This window comes from Ostrea edulis, chromosome 4 (genome assembly GCF_947568905.1).
Source record: "Ostrea edulis chromosome 4, xbOstEdul1.1, whole genome shotgun sequence".
Classification (NCBI taxonomy): Eukaryota; Metazoa; Mollusca; class Bivalvia; order Ostreida; family Ostreidae; genus Ostrea; species Ostrea edulis.
The window spans coordinates 63,398,694-63,421,389 of record NC_079167.1 but is presented as its reverse complement, the minus strand read 5'-3'; the positions used below and the strand labels follow the sequence as shown (position 1 = coordinate 63,421,389).

The window sequence follows — 22,696 nt, the reverse complement described above, 5'->3', positions numbered from 1 at the left end:
CAGACCATGTTTGATGGAGCCAGGCCTTACAGTGTGCAAGATAGGAGTGTGTATAGCCAGAAAATCCCAGAAGGATGCCACAGTGACCTATTTCTGGACCAAATCATTTCTTTCCCCCATGATGCATCAGCTGACAACACTTTCCCCATGATGCATCAGCTGACAAGGTTTGATAGTCCTAGGCCTCACAGAGTGTAAGATATGAAGCAAAGACTGATGAATGGATGCACAGATGGAAAGCCCATACCTCGATACTGTCTTTCTAAAAACTAGCATATAGAAATTCACTTATTTCATAAGGGGTGAGATCCAAAGATCAATGTTGGATAAAAATTCATGTGATTGGGGAAAGGAGATGGGGGTTGTTAAAACTTTCTAAGTTTCTGTCATCCTACATAGAATATACAATTTTTGGGGGAACAAATTAACACCCTGTAACGTACATCCAAAATGACATTTAAAGACTACACGTACACTTCCATTTGTGAGTAAACAGTGGAAAATGTATATACATGTAGAGTGATATTAGAACTATTAATTGATATCTGATTTGGACCAATATTCTTTATATTTAGTTCTAAGGGGCTAGGTTGGTGAAAACTATGTGAATTTAATTTTTTTGTCTGACATAGAACTTTTGACCTAGTTTGCTCCTAAAAAAATCTTGCACAATGACTCTTAGAGTTAAACATCCCTCTCTAGTTTCTTTCTAATCTGATTTAAACTGTAGAAGGAACCAAATTTAGAAACATCTCCATATATCCAAAAAAAGTCCATTATTTACTGCAGCAACCCCCCACCCCCACCCCCCCAAACCAAGGTGTCTTGCACAAATAAATTTGATCCTGTTTGAGAAAATGTGTTTCATATATACAATGTATCTGTGTACAATATAAAAACATTACACAAACTACAAACATCATTAAGTCTTGTGTGCTAGCCTGTACGTACCAAGTTACATACTAAAATGTGTTGTACTGTACCTGAGCTCCCCTTGAATAAGACCTAAATATAGTGCAGAAACGTCCTTGACCTGAGGTGTCCCTGAAAAATAGAAATCTAAATATTCATGTCTGATAGTTTAACAAAAAAAAAAAGAAGAGTTTTTGAACTCTGATTATGTGAACAATTTTACCAGTCAATAAAATGCACTGTCACTTTTCATGAAAAAATCAAAGTCAGAAGTCATCATGTATGTCAAGATTTAACTCTTAGTATCTACTGTAACGATAAACATTTCCTCATGAACATGCTGCTGTTGTAAACAGTGCACGTATGAATACAGAACTACTTATCGGTAATAAATTAGTACATCTATTTTAATGGCTGGGAATTCTGACGGTAATGATATAAGAAATAAATTTCATTTTCAAAAAAACATGGAGGAACTCTTAATGCTGGCGTACTTTTAATGAAACTCCGCACTTCATGAAGAGTATGTCAGTGTGAAGCCTCGCAGTTTTGTGCCCTCATGTATTTTCAAAATTGAATTATTTCTGAAATGTAAATCTTTTTTATTTCATGTACAGATAAGGGTTTTGGAAAATTGCTTGTCAAAATTTATATCTGTCTATATCTGACTTTCAATTGTTGACCTTGTTCATTCACTTCACTAATCTTGAAGTCTCTATTGTCCTGGGCTCATACATCATGTATGTTAGAAAATGCCCATAGTTGAAGCTGCGTACAAATATCAAAATGATAAACATACAGGCTAAAAACAACACCCTTCGTCTCCGCCTGGCCATAAAATAATAACAGGCATGATTTTCACACTTACTGAAATGTACACGCTCCACTCTCTTTATCGCCTCATTTTAAGTATAGATACTTTAAAGCAATGTGAGCATTAATCAGCTGCAATTTTTAATGCAGGTTTTATGCAATTGATTATTCTTGGTTCATTGGGTCATCTTTTAGTTACAATTTTTCACTCCACATACAATTAGCATAATAACTTGCCAAATGTAACTCTGGTGTCCACTGATTTGAATTTGCCATCGTTCATTATATTTTGGTCAGTGTCACAAGGAAGTACATGCTAGATACTTCAAACAAATCAGAATCAAAGATAGAAACAGAGGGTAGCATCTGTTTTTGTATCCTGTGTCTGCATAAAATGTTTCTATATCATAGTACTGATTCCCAATGTAAATTGTCTTTCAAGCTCGCACCTCATACTTCCGGCTGTGATGTCATAGCCAATTTTTCAGACATTCTACAACTATTCGAGCTAGCGCAGAACTTCTCGGAGCATTTGATCTAAGTCACTTGCATACCACATTTACTTCATACAAATACTGTCTTGCAAGACAAATAATTATTTTCTCTCTAAACAACTATGCTGCAGGGATTGAGGCTTTATTATTTAAATAATAATAAAAAAAAAAAAATTAAAAAAACCTGCCGCTGATTACAGCATATTTCTTTAAAATTGATAATTCATAATCTATGTAATTGAAAGTAAATGGATATTAATTTTGAAAATGCTTCTTTTTTTTTTTTTTTTACCTTAATCATAATCAATGTAAAAAAATAAAAAAGACTGTAAATTTCAGTTAATTTTAAGGATGTTTTATAGCATGTAAGTGTCATACCACAACTGTAATTTCACCCTCTTCCCATCCAGCAAAATGGTGGTTGTTTTGTAGTCAATGCCTGCAAAGAAAAAGAGATTCCCAACAGTGACTAAACATCGTAAGTATTGTGAAAGATTTTGGGTTTTTTTTCTTAATTTACAGTAGGATGAAAAAGAGCCACTTGATTCCATTCATTCAAACAGCATTTACCATCACATTACCATCACATACTTTTCTTTGAACTTTTTAATAAGCAACTAATGGGCATTTCTATTGAATGACAAACATTTATTCCTGTCATTAATGCTACATATATACAAATTTGTGTAATTCTTTAACTGGAATTAAGTTCTGGCATAGAACAGTAAAATCTTAGTTTCATTTGAGTCAGTATATATCTGTTACAATCAATTTGTACATGTTGTATGTGCGTTCTTTCTACCCCATATTATTGGCATAAAGCTATTCATGTAGTCACACACTATATGATGTATAGTGTATTTAAACAATGTACTATATATATATATATATGTATATGTATCATATCTCTAAATTTTATCTTAATATGATACAATCAAAAACACATACATGTATATTTAAATACAAGTATAATATATACATTGTATATATACCAGATTAAAGTCCATTTCTGAAATGATCAGCTATGAAAATTTAATTGGTACAACATAATATTGTGACTGACGAGAGTACTTTGACAGGAAGCATGAAGAGGTATTTTAAATTAATATTGTAATTAATAAAATACAAGTCACTGGAGAATAGGTTCTGATGACAATTAAAGTCTGTTGGTCACAATTAATCAACTAATGAATATTCATCTGCATGGACTTTAGTACCAAAGTATTGGTGTCCCCAGTTTAATTATTAATATGGGAATATCATCTTCATTGACATAAAAACACCATACATGTACATCTGTAGTTAGCCATAAACATGAATGAAGTTTCCTACACATAAAAGTTATTACAGAAATACAATAATCCCAGTATTTACAAAAAATCACTTAACAAAAGCTAGATACCTTAATGGCTAAGGCTATATAATCTATGACTGGTATAACATTTGTTGGACTTCATAAAAGAGCATGTTCTACAAGCCAAACTGACTAATGACACAAAAGTATAGTATGAAGACTGAACTCTTGCATATCGTATGATATATATGCATTGATTACATTCCCTTTGTTGATATAATATTGACTGGATTGAGTAGAGACATAGTTTAAAGAGAACATACATGTAGTTGAATATTTTGCTCTTAGATTTTCAAATATCAATGATTTTTCTCTAGGAATAATCATTTATAAGCACAAAGTTGCACATTCTGCAGCACACCTACTGAAGTATTGCTTCTTGTTATATTATTTTAACATTTGACCTCTATCATGTCATAGATATGGTCATTTTTACAATCAGTTGAGAAATAATTTATAATGAGATATATATATATATATATATATATATATATATATATATATATATATATTTATAAATATATATAATGAAAATGAAATGCGAGAAGCAAACAAACAAAACTACATGTTCTTTGTACAAAAGTCATGTATAATAACAAGAAAGCAAATTTATAGCTATAGACAGTAAGGGGAGAGAAACTTATCTTTACATAAAAACCATCACCATGATCACAGATTGGTCAATATATACACATGGTTGGTACTCTTTACTAGGGCTGAAACAATACGCCCCCTTTACGATATGATACATATTGCAATACTTATGCCATGATTCAATACGATACAATTTACAGAAAAACCAATAATAACATTGAAGAAAAATTTAATTACTAAGATTCACATTAATCATTTAAAAGCAAAATGTTTCCAAATTGCCATTCGCTAAGATGCATGTTGGCTTTGTCGTTTAAACTGATAAAGTTTATTATTATTTTCATAAGACTCTAGGCAAACAACAGTCTGAACATTATTTGATGCTATTTTGTCCCTTATGCAGGTAAAAATAATCATTACAGGCCGAACCTGATGTATTTTACTGAACCAATTTGTAATAAACATATCGAACCAAAAATCAAGGCAATGAATCAAACATTGAATCAAGGGAATTATATTGAACAGTATCGATATTTCGGTGAATCGTTTCAGCCCTACTCTTTACGTTATCCCAGAGCCTTTCACAGAAATGTGATCTATATTCATGAAAGGTATGATATCAAACCTCCAATTTCCATTTACTTAATTCTTATGTTTCTGATCTTTTTTCCCTATTATTTAGAGATGGCATTTGGGCTTATTTGTTAATTAATATAGGGTAAATGCCGGTAATTTTGGACTGTTTGATTCAATGCGCAAGTCTTCCCGCATTACCTGCTACCTACTCCTCATACTGCTGTTCGCGACGTAATTCTAATCAACGATACACTTTTAAGCCTTGCAAATCTAGAAAATTCTGAAATACAATATCATTCTATGGAATGATAAAGGGAAAAACAAGACAAAGTCCGTTAAATTTGGACTATCAGTCGGTAAATTCGGACATTTGATCAAATATTGCATATCTCTGCCACCGCAATTCAGATTTATTCTTGCGGGCCATATTCCATATGTGCAAAAGATGGGGGGGGGGGGGGGGATATTTTGATAAAAAAGATTGAGATTTTTATTTTATCTAAATAAAGAGGTCTACATTGATCATGGTCACAATTTCCACGAATACTTATTTGAAACTTCTATTCTTGAAACAACCCCCTCCCCCAACTCACACAAACCAATATTTAAGATATGGAAATTCTCAAACGTAATAATAGATAATATCTAAATATTTGCATACATGTCTGAAGGAATGATTTGTTTCACACCTTTATGGGTGTCCGGATTTAAATTCCCATAGGAAAATCTGTTTGTTAAATTTGGACACTATTTAATTAAAAGTGCATTTTATTTATCATTCTGTGTGAACTTTATTGTTTGTATATTAAAAAAACGCATTCTTGTACGTCCTAATGGTTATAATAAAACATTTTTTAAAGGTTTCAAAGATTTTATTTACATGCAAATACAATTTTTCTGTGACTGTGATAGGTAGTCAAATTTTCCAAGGCTCATAGCTTTTGACAGAAAAGACCAATATGGTGTCCCTTATGGGAAATAACTGGTTATAGGTATCCGAATGTGTCTTTTCGATACTTCTCTGTATTCTTCATAAACAAAGGAACGAAATTAAGAAAACAACGCAAGTGATAGAGGGACTAATATATTTAATTGAGGCTTAGAAATATTTCGTCTGAATTTCCCGTCCATCCAAAATTACCAGCATTTACATGTACCCTACAATACATGCTAAAATTCTCATAATTTCATTGTCATGGGATACATTCACCACCAAATGACAGAATGTTGATTATGCCTGAAAGTGGTTTAGTACTATAGAATGGAAGAAAAAGGAAAGGTAAAATAAAAACAAACACACACCTGTATTGAAGTATTTGACCCATTTTGTATTTAATATGTAAGTCATGCCTAATCATCACCACGGTTACAAAATTTTAGTCAGTTTTGTGTAATCTTAATCCAAGGACTTGGTACTGCACCCTTCACAATCGATAAGTTCATGTTACAAACCAGATGTAATCAAATTTACATGTACAATTAACAGAACTTCAAAGCTGGGCAAAGTTCAAGCATGAACTGTCTGTTTTACATGTTATAGTGTAGTTCATGAGCATGCAATTAGTTGGACAGGCATGGGCTACATGCTTGTCCACTTCTCTAAAGAGAATATTTACACAACAAATGCAACTTGTATATATATATATATATTGCTTCACCCTAAAGATTCTCACAAGTTAACAAACATTACCATCAGTACTGGGATACGGGGATTCTGTAGCCCCATCCTCCATCCCACTCAACAGCTCCTCCTTTCCCACATCACTGTCCCCTACCAGTAGAAACTTCAATAAGTAATCGTAAGGCTTTGGCGATCCGGGACCATTTAGCATAGAGCTCATTATCTTAAACCATGTCTTTTAGAACATTTTCGACGAAGAGAAATGTCCTCAAGTCTACATTTCACAACCAGAAATATAAGTCCAAAGCTACATAGTGCAAATATATCACAGATGTGACAAAAATTTCGTTAATAACATGTAAACATAGATCACATCAACATTTGCGCAGACCGGAAGCGTTAATGCGCCTGTGCCAAAAGTGAAAGGAACTTAGCGGGCTTTTTGACTACTTTCACTTTGTTGAAATCATCGGACGTAGCAGATTTTGCTGCAGAAGACCATGGAAGAAGACCAAGAAAGTGTAAATTGACCTTAATATCTTCACTAAATTAAGACGATGTCTCTTTTCCTGGTTCATTTTACTCCAGATAGTTTGATATGTCTTCAGAAAGTGCAGCATTTATTATCCCTACTTTTTTGTTATTTTCACTGCTTTTTTCAGCAAGTGGTAAACGCATTCGAAAATTACCAAAAATACTGTTCAGAGAGATATATATGTGTCTCTGATTTGTGTAGATTTCTCTGCTGGAGAATTTTCATTCTGTGTTCCATTTCATAATTGAAAAAAAGGCATGATATAATATTATTATAGGCTACAATATATTGTATAGCTGACAAAAACACCTCATGTGTATAACTCAACTGATGAATGAAAATAACACTTGCGGATTCTTTTAAAATTAGATCTAATTGTTTAGTTGGGTAGCTCGATACTACTGATAGATCTGTAAATCGTGTGTTTTTGAGTCTTAATTGCAGGGGTTTTAATTTTCTTTCAAATTACTTTCTATAATACACTGCATTTTTAACTAAGTAAGGTAAATTTGAAAGTTTTCAATATATCTTCCACTTTCCATCCATATTAGATTTCTCTGGTGTGTTATTCCTTCTGGATTAAGGTATAGCTGATTCCCATGTTCACGCCATACTTAAAGCTCGCTTTACTCACATTCTTAACATACTGTTTGTATTTTGTGGGGCATTGTAGATGCTTAAAAAGCTCACACAGATGAAAAAAGAATATGCCAGAAAACAGAAGAAACTTGAGGTAAGTAATTACAAAAGAAACTTTATGAAAGTCGCCTGGGATATTCTGAAAAATAACACTCTTGTGAGAGAAGAAATGAGTTTGTGACTTGCCTTGTATACAATATTTGGGTTGATCTTGATTATTGTACCCCTACACGAAAAGTTGGAGAGAGGGATATACTAAAATTGGGTTGTCTGTAATTCAGTGGATGGATTGGACCTTCAGTGATTTCTCTTTTCATCTGAAGTCCCAATACAGAATACTTCACCCACAGACTTGCCATGGGATGAGGAAATTTGAGAGCCCTCTAGGAATCACTTTGTACATCTGCACATGAATACTTTTGTTTTGATGCAACAGTTCAAAAAGTTTTTGTTGTAACATTTTCAAATTTTGTACAGAAAGACTTTTCAATGAGAAAAAAAAGCTATAAAAATTTTGGGTTTAGAACACTGTGTGTATGTGCATCTATCATGACACAATAGTTTTCATCACAACAATGTAAAATTGTTGACCATAAGAGAAAGACATCTGTTAATTAGAGTCCTGCATTGAAAACGTGGAAGCCCTAGGAATCACATTGTCCATCTGTCCCAAAGGCAATTGCATCACGTGGGATCGAATTTACTATTAAAATTTCAACATAAAGCTGGCATATTTTATACAAAAGTAGTTACTTAACCATTGAAGAAAGAATTTAAAGATTTTGAGGTCAAGGTCACAACAGTCTTCACTTTATTATAATATTTTCATTGTCACAGACTTATAATTGGTTTTACAAAGATAGTTGATGATGGAAAAAGGCACCTATAGATTTCCTTCTGTCCATCTTTGATCACTCTAGTTGTGAATTGATAGTTTTTAACATAAAGTTTTTTTATTTTACACAAAGATATTCAACCCTTTAAAGACACCTATATATTTTGAGTAATGAGGTCAAAGGTTAAAATCTTTAACTTTCCTATGCTTTCATTGTTACAGTAATGTGATAAGTTGAAAAGTTTTCAATATATAAAGCTTTCATTTTTTATGTAAAGCTAGTTGGATATTATAGAAAGGCACGTGAGACACCTATTACTGTATAACTTTTATTCGCGATAATCCAATTTTCGCTTTCTTTACGAGTATTTTTGAATTACAAACAATTAAATTAGCATAAAATTTACACCGATTGTGACCATATCTTACAAGATAAGAATAACTCTGTGAGTAGAAACTCACCACCTCGGGTGTTGTACTAAATATCTTAAATGGTGGTCAGGCATTATCACTCTGTACATGCACCTGTTAACTTATTGAGTGACAACACGCGTAATGTTGATGTTTGTTCTGTACAGAATTGAAACTTGTCAAGTGTCAATTAATTTGTAACTTGGAGAATCGCAAACAAAGAACTACGCAAATAAAAAATAACAGTGTTTTGGGGTATTTTCACAAAATTTGTGATACGCAAAAATAACCCGTTATATGGTAGTATCTTGGAGGCATAAGGTCAAGGTCACAATAAATCTTCAGTCCAAGTGTAATACATTAATATCTTGAAAGGTTTTCAACACAAGGATATGGATTTTTAGCTCACCTGAGCCAAAGGCTCAAGTGAGTTTTTCTGATCAAAATTTGTCCATCGTAGTCGTAACTTTTCACATTTTCGACTTCTTCTCAGGAACCGCTGGGCCAATTTCAACCAAACTTGCCACAAAGCATCCTTGGGTGAAGGGCTTTCACGTTTGTTCAAATGAAGGGCCATGTCCCTTTCAAAGGGGAGATAATGACAAAAATGCAAAAATAGGGTGGGGTCATTTAAAAATCTTCTTCTCAAGAACCACTGGGCCAGAAAAGCTGAAATTTACATGAAAGCTTCCTCACATAATGCAGATTCAAGTTTGTTCAAATCATGGCCCCCGGGGGTTGGATGGGGCCACAATAGGGGATCAAAGTTTTACATGCAAATATATAGGATAAATCTTTAAAAATCTTCTTCTCAAGAACCACTGGGCCAGAAAAGCTAAGATTTACATGAAACCTTCCTGACAAAATGCAGATTCAAGTTTGTTCAAATCATGGCCCCTGGGGGTATGATGGGGCCACAATAGGGGATCAAAGTTTTACATACAAATATATAGTAAAAATCTTCTCAAGAACCACTGGGCCAGAAAAGCTGAAATTTACATGAAAGCTTCTTGACATAGTGCAGATTCAAGTTTGTTCAAATCATGGCCCCCGGGGTATGATGGGGCCACAATAGGGGATCAAAGTTTTACATACAAATATATAGGAAAAATCTTTTAAAATCTTCTTCTCAAGAACCACTGAACCAGAAAAGCTGATATTTTACATGAAAGCTTCCTGACATATGCACAGATTCAAGTTTGTTCAAATCATGGTCTCCAGGGGTTGGATGGGGCCACAATAGGGGATCAAAGTTTTACATACAAATATATAAGGAAAATCTTTAAAAATCTTCTTCTCAAGAACCACTGAGCCAGAAAAGCTGATATTTACATGAAAGCTTTCTGACATATTTCAGATTTCAGTTTGTTAATATCATGGCCCCCAGCTGTAGGATGGGGTCACAAGGGGGAAGATCAAAGTCTTGCATACAAACATATAGGGAAAATCTTTAAATATGAGCCAAGGTGACTCAGGTGAGTGATGTGGCCCTTGGGCCTCTTGTTATATTTTGCAATAGTATTTAGTAAAAAGAAGGCACCTATAGGTCATGTGACTGTCTTTGTTCATCATCACTTTTGTTGTGACTCCATACCTTGGGGGTTTTTTTTAACAAAAAGCTTTCAATTCCATACAAAGGTAGTAGATCATTAAAGAAAGACACCAATAGATTTTTATACCTCCCGCAACAAGTTGTGGGGGGGGGGGTATACTGGAATCGGGTTGTCCGTCTGTCTGTCCGTCCGTCCGTCTGTAGACGCAATGGTTTCCGGACTCTAAAGCATTATCCTTTCCACCTACCGTCACCATATCATACATATGGACTACCCATGGGATGAAGATGTTCCCTATCGATTTTGGGGTCAAAAGGTCAAAGGTCAAGCGCACTGGACATCGAAGAAGCAATATGGTTTCCGGGCTCTAAAGCGTTATCCTTTCCACCAACCGTCACCATATCATATATTTGGACTACCCATGGGATGAAGATGTTCCCTATCGATTTTGGGGTCAAAAGGTCAAAGGTCAAGCACACTGAACATCGAAGTAGCAATATGGTTTCCGGGCTCTAAAGCGTTATCCTTTCCACCTACAGTCACCATATCTTACATATGGACTACCCATGGGATGAAGATGTTGCCTATCGATTTTGGGGTCAAAAGGTCAAAGGTCACGCGCACTGAACATCGAAGTAGCAATATGGTTCGGTTTGTCATGCCATTTGTTTTTTACACTCAGAAAAGAGGTAGTTTATACCTATTACCAACACCCTTTGGGAGATTGGGGTAAGCGGGGGGTATTCTTAGTGAGCATTGCTCACAGTACCTCTTGTTGAAATATGTGGTTAAAGGTCAAGGTTACAGTAGACCTTCCCACTAAGTTACACTTAGAACTTTAATATCTTATACATAGTTGGTCCTGTAGTTGAACATAAAGGGACATAATCCATAGCAATAGTACATGTAATACACGAATTAAAGTCTCAGCAGGGTCCTTTCTGACTGATCAGTTTTCTAGTTCTAGTCAAACATATTGAACGCTGATCTAAAGGGAAATAGTTTCCTTCCAAAGTCACCATACTGTGGAATCATTAGATGTTATGGGGAGTAATTTTCATGGGTACCCCTGTCCCACAGATTTCAAACCATTATGAAATAAAACAATTTGTAGAATGTATCATTGTACAGAATCCTGATATCTACAAAATTACATAACCTTTTGTAAATCCTGACAATGCACTAAAATTGGTCCACATGAATTTAAATGATTCTATGATATTTGATATAGAGGCTTGCCTTGGGAGAAGGTTGATGCATATCTATTTCGAAGTCAAAAGGTCAAGCAATCTGGATATTGATATAAGAAAATAGTTTCAGGACCGTAAGTGATTTCCTTTTTCACTTATAATCACCTTTTCACTTGAAATCACCACACTTCTCATACAGATGGGGAAAAGCTCTATCGTCTTTGGTATGAAAACGTCAAGTAAACTGGACTTGTTTCAAAAATTGTCTCAGGATCACATCTGGTTTTCCCCTTTTCCTGGGTTCAAAATTTTATACGTAACATTCAAAAAAATCTTCCACCGTCTCATGTCTTGTCGTATGTTCATTGTGCTCAGTTAGGGATATGTCAGTCCAATTAGGACAGCCCTAGTTGATTTATAGAACAATTTCTTGTTTATTTCAGAAATCTATTCGAAAATCCAAAGCAAAGGCTCATGTTAAACAAATTCTACAAGAACAGGAAATCGTTCATAAAACAGAGAAAGAGTGTGAACATTTCAAAGATATTAAAAGAGTGTCTGGAGAACTCCATACAAATGATGATCAGTGTGGCCATTCCTCAAAGACAAAAGGTGACTCAAAAACAGACTTAAATTTACCGAAAAGTCATTTGCTCAAAACACCAGTTTTATCAGAAAATTTGGACCTAGGTGATTTTGTCATTGAGAAGACCTCACAAAGTAAAGAGGATGGTGGTTTGACAGTTGGACCATGTGGAGACTCCGAACAAAGTGCTTCATCTCGAAATCTTCCTTCATCATCTGAGTCTAGTGGCAAGAGAACTTTGTCTCTCAAAGCAAGGCGAAGAAAGACTTTGAGCCCAAATACTTTTTCAAACAAAAGGAAGTCGTCGCCAATTGAGACAAATCCAACAAAGGCGGTTGTGAATTCCATTCTTATTCCTGATGATGAAGAGCAGAAGATTAAAGATGATAATAGCTATGATATTGGGGACAAAAGTGTAGCCCCCATGGTACATGAGAACAGTTCCGAAATATATCTTAAATCAAGCAATGAGTCCAGAGTAATAGAAAAGCCCAAACCTTTTGAAAGTGAATCATCAACAGAATTGTTAACCTCATCTCGTGAAGGCTGTGAAAAAATCAAAACCAAGAGAAGAAGAGGAAGAAAACCTCGTAGATATCAAAGACAATCACTTCCTGGCCCAGCCATTCCTGTTGTGAATTCCTCTGAATCACAGGGCAGTCAAGAACTGGAAACGCTGATGTTAGTCCAGGAGAGTTTAGGATTGTGTAGTCGTAGAGGGAGAAGAAAGACCAGGCATTCTGACTCCCATCAGCCTATTCTTCTCTCTTCAGTTTTCCAGTTCATCATTGATGATGCAAAGAGAGCACAAGGGGAGAAAGATTTTGTGTTGCCAACACACACATTTCATAACCTTATGGAGACTAAATGTTTGCATAAAATCAGTAGTGAAGGTGTGTATGTAGATAATAATGTTGAGAATGAAAAGAATCTGGAGAAGGAAATTTCTGTAGAAAAGAAAACAATGCATGTTGTAGAGCAAATGCCATCTTCTGTTGTTTCACATTCCACACAAACCTTTCATGATGGCAAGGAAAAAGAAAAATGGAAAGAAGAAGTAAATCTAATCGCAAAAAATGGACTGAGTGTTGAGCAAGATGTTGAAAAATCTAATTCTGTGTTGCCAGCTCTAGTCATTAAAGCCAATTCTTCACCATCAGGTGCACTGAATTTGAAAAAGGGAAATAACTCAGGCTTAGATAGCATTTCAGGGTCAGTCTCTAAGGATTCTTACAAAGAAATATTTGCTTCGAAAGATACCCAAATGGATGTAGATTTCAATGGAGAGGTAAATGTAAAAAGCAACAGTGATGGAATTGAGGATACTACACATGGCTCTGAGATTTTTGATCAACCAGTTTGCCCAGATGATGGACAGCTGGAAAGTGAGCTCAACAACAGTCTTGGATCTGACCAGCAAACAGAGAGTGATGATGAAAACTTTGGAGACATCCTTAAAGAAAGAATGGCAACTCAGGTGGGCTTAATGAAATTGTTCTGAATTTGTGCTGTTTTAAATGATTTTATTTCTGCAAAATTCAATATAGAATACAGTTATTTCTCGTTACACAGCCACTTTCAGAAATTTGGAAACTGGCGATATAATGAATTTGTTGATGAACATGATGAATTGAATGAAGAGCACAATTGAACATTTGATCTTAGTCGTTCAGTATTTATTTGCAGTTTGTTTTTGATACCCATATTTGTTATTGGCGGGCCATCAAGTGGCCCTATATATAAAATCACTATTATTTTAGAAATGCCCTATAATCCCTACATTTTGACCCTATTCCCTATATTTGCCCTAAAATTAATATTAATTTGTCGAATATTTACGATGTAGTGTTTTTTCTGTGTACCTTTCCGTTGAAAACAATTGAAAGTATTGTGAAATTACATTGTACTTGTACCTATAGATAGCCGTAATTGAATATTTGTAAGACTTGTCTTCTTTCTATCATTTCATGTGCACAACAATCAAGTCTTGATGACTGACTGTAGCAACAGGATGCCAAGACAGTTTTGGTTAAACTTTAGCGGATATTCAAAGTTCACCAAGGTAATTTTGGAATACTAGTGACATAGTCAATTGTCACAAACTTTCCCAATGAAAATTAACTGAGGGATCTTTGAAGTAGAAGAACATCGCCTCATGCATATCAAGATCGTCCAATAGGAATTTCTGTTGTATTGTAGACACATGTGAATTCAATTAACACAGTAATGGAAAAATAAATTCAGAGAAATGAGTGATAACTAATGTAACAGCAGCTTGAGATTCTTAATATTAATTGGACATCTTGAATAGAGGTATTTTACAAGCATTTAACTATGGGACAGAAAAGAAGTCCTGGGGGTAAAAAAATACCATGCCATGGAAAAGAATCTTTCCAGACATCTTGGATACAAAAAGAAGATGATGGGAATAAGATTGGAACCTGCTGTAAAAAGGTGTCTGATCTATCTGTAACAAGTCATTTTCAGTTTCAAAACCGTGGGTAAGCAACATATCGAAAGTGAAAAACACAAATCAGCAGCCAGGTGTAAAACAGGGGAAAATGTCATGTTTATCAGCAGCTAGGCGTGAAACAGGGGAAAAAGTGTCATGTTAATCAGCAGCCAGGTGTAAAATGGGGAGAAGGTTTCACATTTATCAGCAGCCAGGTGTAAAACAGGGGAAAAAGGTTTCATGTTAACCAGCAGCCAAGTGTAAAACAGGGAAAAATGTCATGTTTATCAGCAGCCAGATGTAAAACAGGGGAAAAAGGTTTCATGTTAACCAGCAGCCAGGTGTAAAACAGGGGGAAAGGTTACATGTTTTTCAGCAGCCAGGTGTAAAATGGGGAGGTTTCACATTTATTAGCAGCCAGGTGTAAAACAGGGGAAAAGGTTTCATGTTTATCTTTCACAAATAAGGTTTACACAGCTTCATCTGAGGGACAATATGTAGCAGATCTAAACTGTTAAAATTACAACCAGCAGTGGCTGATCAAGCTATTTCAGCAGAAAGTTTGCAGAGGAAGAAGTTCAGGGAGAGAAAAAGGAGCAAGTGGAAATGATTTAAAAGAAAAAGAGACACTGAAACAGTTGGAAAAGGAACTGAAGACTGCAGGAAACAAGGAAAAGGGTGATATAAAAACTGCCGGAAATTTTATCAAGAAAGGCAATGAGAGGTTAAATCAGGCAATTTCATAAAGTTGCTTCAGCACTCATTGATCATGTTGATGGAGTCGAAACAATTTAAAAGTGCAGGGGGAAAACTGGACAATACTATCAAGAAAAGGAGGGAAATTAATGAGAAAAAAGCCAAAGATATGCAACATTAAAGAAGCAATTCAGTCTTCAGACTTCTAGATACTAGAGAAATGATAAACATTATTACTAATAAAAAGACATCATTATGGCCATAAAATTATATTTTATATGCTTTTTCACTTTCAGGTAGAGGTGTATTTTTGATTAGGTTGAATGCATGCATTTGAAAGAATTGTCATTCTCATGATACACATATAGGGTGCATCATTTACTGAATTAAACTTAAATACACATATAGGGTGCATCATTTACTGAATTAAACTTAAATACACGTATAGGGTGCATCATTTACTGGATTAAACTTAAATACAGATATAGGGTGCATCATTTACTGAATTAAACTTAAATTTTATTTTTTAGGTTTCTATTCTTGGTTGGAAAAGAAATATCAAAGCTGTCTTGGTTTTCCTTAGTTACAGTGGTACTATGTGGTGCAGTCATCTTCAAGACTTGTTCAAGTTTGTAGTACATTTTATATTGGTAGGTAAGTTTATAGTTATGGTATAAATAGGTATGTATTCATATAGTATTTTAGTGCAGAAAGGTGAAGTAAAGAGAAATATCCCTATAATATCCCTATCAGTTATTAAATTTGCCCCATTATAACATTATTTTTCCATAAATGTTGCCATTTAAAAAACCATATTTATCTCTTAGTGTGGCCTTAAACTCGACATTTAGATAATGTTTTATCTATTAATTAAGGTGGCTCATTACACCAATATTTTATTTGATGGCTCATAAATCATCTCATGAAGTATGATTTCATCATTGAAAAAGTTATACAAGTTCTCGCTTATTTTATCCAATTTTTTGTGGGTTTTTCTTTTCGGAATGATAAAAAAGGTGTTTTATTTACAAATAAAGTCCAAATTTCACTGTGAATTGAGTGTCAGGAATTGGAGAATTAACTGTTTACCATATGCCAAGTGTTAGCATTTTGATGTTTCATTCCAGTCAGTTTTAATTGTTATGATAATATTTTCCAGCCTTTGATGATATTTGCAGAAATATTACATGACTAAAACGAAGTGAAATATTAAGATTAAGGGAAGTCATGAAATTACCCGGTAGGTCTTTATTCCAAGGAAATGGTTCTCTCCAATTCTGATAATTTTGTTTGAGAAGTATGTCCTAGAATGGATTCTATACAATGCAGTTCAGTAATTACTATTTTATTGCTGTGTCACAGGTATTGCAGATCTGGCAGGTTGTGTCAGGCATCTTTGCTTACCAATTACAGGTAGAAGATTCATGCTCAAGAATTAAAACTTTAAAAAGAAAAAGACTTATTCCTATTCATAGATTTAATGTGTGTTTTTTCAGTTTCCTGCAGATGACCCAGTGATACAGAGTCACATTGCAGTTGTTCTACTGAATAAGAAGAGAACAGAGGTGGTGGTTTGTCTATGTAAAAAGTCCGTGTCTCTGTGGGCATTACATAGTGACCAGTTCAGCTGCCTTCAGAAGTGGTCATTTCCTGAGGTACTGAACTGACAGACAGAAATATACAGTCAAACTTTGCTATTTGGTACACATACATCTTATGCCAAGTGAAAATATTACAAAGAGAGTACATGATTTGTCTGTTTTTACGATTTAAAGAAAGTATGTCACACCCTGATGATTGCTAATCTACTTGAAGCCACCTTCTACAAATCATGGTGTAAGAAAAATACTCTAAATTAGTTTTTCACGGGCGTATTATAAACCGTTGGCAATACTCTTGTTGTAGAGATATCAAAGGCAAAAAATGTAAATAATGAAGTAAAAGGAGTCAAAGTTGGGAATCTTATTTTGAGTTTTAATTATTTGCCACACATCTTCGTGTGATCACAGTTTTATTTGAATCATAAAGAAATTGTTTCTGTAAAATTTCAGTTGACATTTGTAAGAATATTTAAAAGCAATGTCTGCTTAATTTTTTAATGATCCCCATATATATACATCCAATCTGATTAAAATCAGATCCTATGATCCGCTCCTGTAGATCGCTACACTAGGCTCACATAGATCGCTACACTAGGCTCACATAGATTGCTACACTAGTGTAGTGCTCATGTAGATCGCTACACTAGACTCACATAGATCGCTACACTAGGCTCACATAGATCGCTATATTAGTGTAGTGATCTACGTGAGCGGATTTAATCAGATTGATATACATCAAGAGCATATTAAGCAAAACCCAGGTCTTAACAATTTATTTTAGGAACTAACAGCATTGTGTGGAGATTTAATGCTTCCGAAGTCATCTGAAGTCCGATTTACAGCCATTTTAAGAAACTCCACTTTGATCCAATTATATTCTGCAGTATTCCAGGAGAACCAAGCATTCCCATTGTTTAAAATCACTGATTTTTCAGCTCCGTGCCAGCAGTATGTATTGCATTAATAGTATTATCTTCTAACAATATACATGTATTTATGCATTGCAATATGATATACAGAAGAGCACGGGGTGTGTTCAGTCACAATGTTCTATTACCCATTACAGGATGCATGTATGTGCTGTGGAATTTAATGAACTTGTAATTTCTCACTGCGAATCTGCCAACTTGATCAAACTGACCAAATACATAATGGATTCTGAAGTAAAGACATTGTCAAGAACCATAACTCTGGAGGAGACAACTGGTATCTTGGATAATGTGTGTCGTATCCATGGGCAGCATGAAGCAGTGGTGGGATACACAAAAGAGGGTCTTCTTCATATTTGGTTTGTAGCATCTGTGTTATACTCATGTGACCTATTGCAATTGGTTGTCGTCTGTAGTATGTTAACAATTTTTAACACTTATAACTTCTTCTTGATAACTACTATTCCAATCGAATTCTTTTCACATTTGGTATGAAGCATCTTTTGGACAAGAAGTGTGAGTTTCAGGACTCCTGCCCTTGGGGCCTTAGGGGCGGGGCAAAAACTGCCCAAAATTGACTATTTTCAAAAATCTTCTTCTCTACAACCACTCATGTGTAAGAAAAACTAAATGCATAGTGATGTAGAGCAGGATTGCCTCTACCAAAATTGTAAATTTCATGATCCCCGAGGTACGGGGTCTGACCCCAGGGCATAGACGAACTTAGTATACAGTGTTTATGTGCAAAACACTTGAATAACATCTTCTTTAGTGCTATTGATACTAAATGGATATTTAGAAGGAGTAGGTATTCCTTTACCAAAATTTAATAAAATTTTATTATTCTAGGGGGTAAGCGTTTGGTTTCAGGGTGGTGTCAAAATTATTATGATAATTTGAAGGACTTCTTTAATTTTGCTGACACAGTATAAACTCAGTATACAGTATAAAATCTAAATGCATATTTAGGAATAGCAGAAAAGGATGTAACAAAAAAAGAGGTGAATTTCACAACCCAGGGTTTTGACTCTAGGATGGGTCCAAATTAGCCATATCATTTAATGTTAATACATATTATATTACATAAAACCTTTCATCAGTGTATGCACTTTTGAGGGCATTGAAGTTTTAAGAACGCATCTTGTTTTATACTGTTGCTGAAGATAAGAATCTAGCTTAGATATTCAGCATATTTAACAGGAAATACTCAGGTGACCGATAAGGCCTGTGGGCCTCTTGTTTCAGTATCAAATAGTTTACTAAATGTTTTATCTGTATTTTAATGAATAAAATTCCTACAAAAGATGTGTTTTTATCATGCACAAAGTTTAACAAGTTAAAGATTTTGCAAATAGCTTCTGACACATCAAGAGTGACCTTAAGGTGTTTAAACTACTCAAAACCAGGTTTTATTTTATGGAATGGTCAATCCTTAAATTTGTGTAGCAATTGATTGACAAAATGAAATCATCTATGTTAATGTTTCAACTTAAGATGGAATGTTATTCTTAAATTTACCATTTATAGGAATCATGGAATGGGAGCTCTTGTTTTGACAGTAAATCTAGCTGTGTATTTTATAGGAATCATGGAATAGGAGCTCTTGTTTTGACAGTAAATTTAGCTGTGTATTGGCCACATTCCTCTCATTTGGTCACTGTCTTCCAAGAAAAGGTAAATATCTAATGTTAGATTTTTGTTATAAAAATGTACATGTATGTTTAGTTCACCTGAACTAAAGGCTCATGTGTGCTTTTGTGATCAAATCTTGTTGAGTGTTGAATCACCACAATTTAGATACATCTATGTTATATAACTGTTTATGAAGGATGATGCATAACCTCAAGTTCATTCATTGAATGATGAAAACTTTCGTTTCACTCTGATGACAATAGCAGACTGTTTATATTTATATATTATAATACTGACTAAGAGTTAATGCTATACAGGGGTACCTGTTTGTCCTCTGATGGCAATATCAGACTGTATATATTTATATATTATAATATTGACTAAGAGTTAATGCTATACAGGGGTACCTGTTTGTCCTCTTATGACAATATCAGACTGTTTATATATTATAATACTGACTAAGAGTTAATGCTATACAGGGGTACCTGTTTGTCCTCTGATGACAATATCAGACTGTTTATATTTATATATTATAATACTGACTAAGAGTTAATGCTATACAGGGGTACCTGTTTGTCCTCTGATGACAATATCAGACTGTTTATATTTATATATTATAATACTGCCCAAGAGTTAATGCTATACAGGGGTACCTGTTTGTCCTCTGATGACAATATCAGACTGTTTATATTTATATATTATAATACTGACTAAGAGTTAATGCTATACAGGGGTACCTGTTTGTCCCCTGATGACAATATCAGACTGTTTATATTTATATATTATAATACTGACTAAGAGTTAATGCTATACAGGGGTACCTGTTTGTCCTCTTATGACAATATCAGACTGTTTATATTTATATATTATAATACTGACTAAGAGTTAATGCTATACAGGGTTACCTGTTTTGTCCTCTGATGACAATATCAGACTGTTTATATTTATATATTATAATACTGACTAAGAGTTAATGCTATACAGGGGTACCTGTTTGTCCTCTGATGGCAATATCAGACTGTTTATATATTATAATACTGACTAAGAGTTAATGCTATACAGGGGTACCTGTTTTGTCCTCTGATGGCAATATCAGACTGTTTATATTTATATATTATAATACTGACTAAGAGTTAATGCTATACAGGGGTACCTGTTTTGTCCTCTGATGGCAATATCAGACTGTTTCCTGGCAGGGTGTATGATGCTGGTGAACCCCACAAATTGTCAAACCAAAGTCCTGTTTCCATTCAACAGCAGAAAGTGGAAAGGGTATGTTACTGATCTAGTTAAAAATCCATGCAGGCACATTTTACATCCTCCACAAATATTGTTGTATGGTAATACTTGTATTGTTTTGTCTGTTTATAGAATATTGTTGTATGGTAATACTTGTATTGTTTTGTCTGTTTATAGAATTTTGTTGTATGGTAATACTTGTATTGTTTTGTCTGTTTATAGAATGTTGTTGAGTGACACTTTACAGTATTTGTACACATGTTTATATCAAATTTGAAAGTTGTAGTGATTTCATAAGGGATTTGGGGGGGGGGGGGGGGGTGTCAACATAAAAATCTTCTCTGGGCCATAGTTTTAGAATTTAGATGTACAGTCAAACCTCATTGTGTCAACCTCGATGGGGTTGAGAAATACTTTAAGATATCCGAATGTTCAAGATATTGAGGTTAAAACACATAAAAGAAATGTATTCAGGACTTTCATCTCACTTAGACATATCCATGGTATGTTTGAGTTACAGAATTTCAACTGTACATGACCAGATGGGTGTGTCAATGTCAATCAGAAAAGGTCAATTTTGTCATAGGGAAAAACAGTGTAAAATTTTTAAAAGTTCCATAACTTTCCCTGACCAGAGGGTGTCATGTTCCTCAACCAAGGTCATTTAGAAATGAAAGGTCACAGTGATGAGAAGTTAAAATTTTTGACAGAATCATTCTTTTAAAAACAGATTCAAGAAGTACGTGCAAGAATTTGAAGTTCAAATGTCGCTTATGTGCCCCATTAGTGCACCAAGGGGGATTACTACATTATGTATTCTCATCAAATCGCTCTGGTAATAGTGAGAAGTTGTAGCTCTAGTAATAGTGAGAGGTTGCTGTTCTAGTAATAGCGAGAAGTTGCAGCTCTAGTAATAGTGAAAAGTTGCTGTTCTAGTGAAAACAAGAGTTGCAGCTCTAATAATAGCGAGAGGTTGCTGTTCTAGTAATAGCAAGAGGTTGCAGCTCTAGTAATAGCGAGATTGCTGTTCTAGTAATAGTGAGAAGTTGCAGCTCTAGTAATAGCGAGAGGTTACAGCTCTAATAATAGCAAAAGGTTGCACACTAGTAATAGCAAAAGGTTGCTGTTCTAGTAATAGCTAGAAGTTGCAGTTCTAGTAATAGCGAGAAGTTGCTGTTCTAGTAATAGCAAGAAGTTGCAGCTCTAGTAATAGCGAGAGGTTACAGCTCTAATAATAGCAAAAGGTTGCACACTAGTAATAGCAAAAGGTTGCTGTTCTAATAATAGCTAGAAGTTGCAGTTCTAGTAATAGTGAGAGGTTGCTGTTCTAGTAATAGTGAGAGGTTGCTGTTCTAGTAATAGTGACAGGTTGCTGTTCTAGTAATAGTGACAGGTTGCTGTTCTAGTAATAGAGGTTGCTGTTCTAGTTATAGCGAGAAGTTGCAGCTCTAGTAATAGCGAGAGGTTACAGCTCTAATAATAGCGAAAGGTTGCACACTAGTAATAGCAAAAGGTTGCTGTTCTAATAATAGTGAGAAGTTGCAGTTCTAGTAATAGTGAGAGGTTGCTGTTCTAGTAATAGTGAGAGGTTGCTGTTCTAGTAATAGCGAGAGGTTGCAGCTCTAGGCCTTCATTAAGAAATCATGTTACTTTTATACAGAGAAATCGGTAAAGGTATAATAAATATTACATTGATCACCGCTGTCCTCTCGTGCTGTGCATGTTCCTTCGAAAACGATAATTTATCATTCCTTTTACTCTCAGTTTAAATTCTGTGCATCTCCACCTGTAATCATTCATTTTCAGTTACTGAGTACATTATTTATCTTTAGGTGTAGTACGGCTTTTCACATGGAAGATTACATAGCAGCAGTGAATAAAACTGGTTCTCTACATATCTGGGACAAATTCAGTGGTGAAATGGTGTCCTGCATGGAGAACACAGATGTCATAGGATTGTGTAATCGTAGAAATAACATTATATTAAGCAGATCGTATTGTATACATTGTTTTACATTAAAGTGAATCACTTTA

The 22,696-nt window shown here is 34.6% G+C and overlaps 2 protein-coding genes across 5 annotated transcripts in view; one reads left to right on the top strand and one right to left on the bottom strand.

Annotated features, from left to right (window-relative positions):
* LOC125669538 (ras-related protein Rab-40B-like) overlaps window positions 1-6,779 on the bottom strand; it is a 13,195-nt gene extending 6,416 nt beyond the window's left edge. The window contains exons 1-3 of the mRNA XM_048904110.2: window positions 6,434-6,779; window positions 2,598-2,658; window positions 984-1,044 (exon numbers count right to left, since the gene is read on the bottom strand). Coding sequence (XP_048760067.1) covers window positions 984-1,044; window positions 2,598-2,658; window positions 6,434-6,584 — 273 coding nt within the window. The 5' untranslated portion in view covers window positions 6,585-6,779. The remainder of the gene's footprint in view (window positions 1-983; window positions 1,045-2,597; window positions 2,659-6,433) is intronic.
* Window positions 6,766-22,696, top strand: LOC125669537 (uncharacterized). Of its 4 annotated transcripts, XM_056163399.1 has the most exons (10): window positions 6,766-6,885; window positions 7,573-7,632; window positions 11,971-13,590; window positions 16,624-16,674; window positions 16,758-16,916; window positions 17,644-17,810; window positions 17,929-18,150; window positions 19,375-19,465; window positions 20,571-20,695; window positions 22,495-22,696. In XM_056163399.1, exons 1-10 carry the CDS (start codon window positions 6,865-6,867, stop codon window positions 22,685-22,687), a joined length of 2,709 nt encoding a protein of 902 aa, XP_056019374.1. In that variant the 5' UTR covers window positions 6,766-6,864; the 3' UTR covers window positions 22,688-22,696. The 4 variants fall into 4 exon arrangements, with proteins under 4 accessions (XP_056019374.1, XP_048760063.2, XP_056019375.1 ...); XM_048904106.2 differs by lacking the exon at window positions 16,624-16,674; XM_056163400.1 differs by lacking the exons at window positions 20,571-20,695; window positions 22,495-22,696 and adding an exon at window positions 20,323-20,448.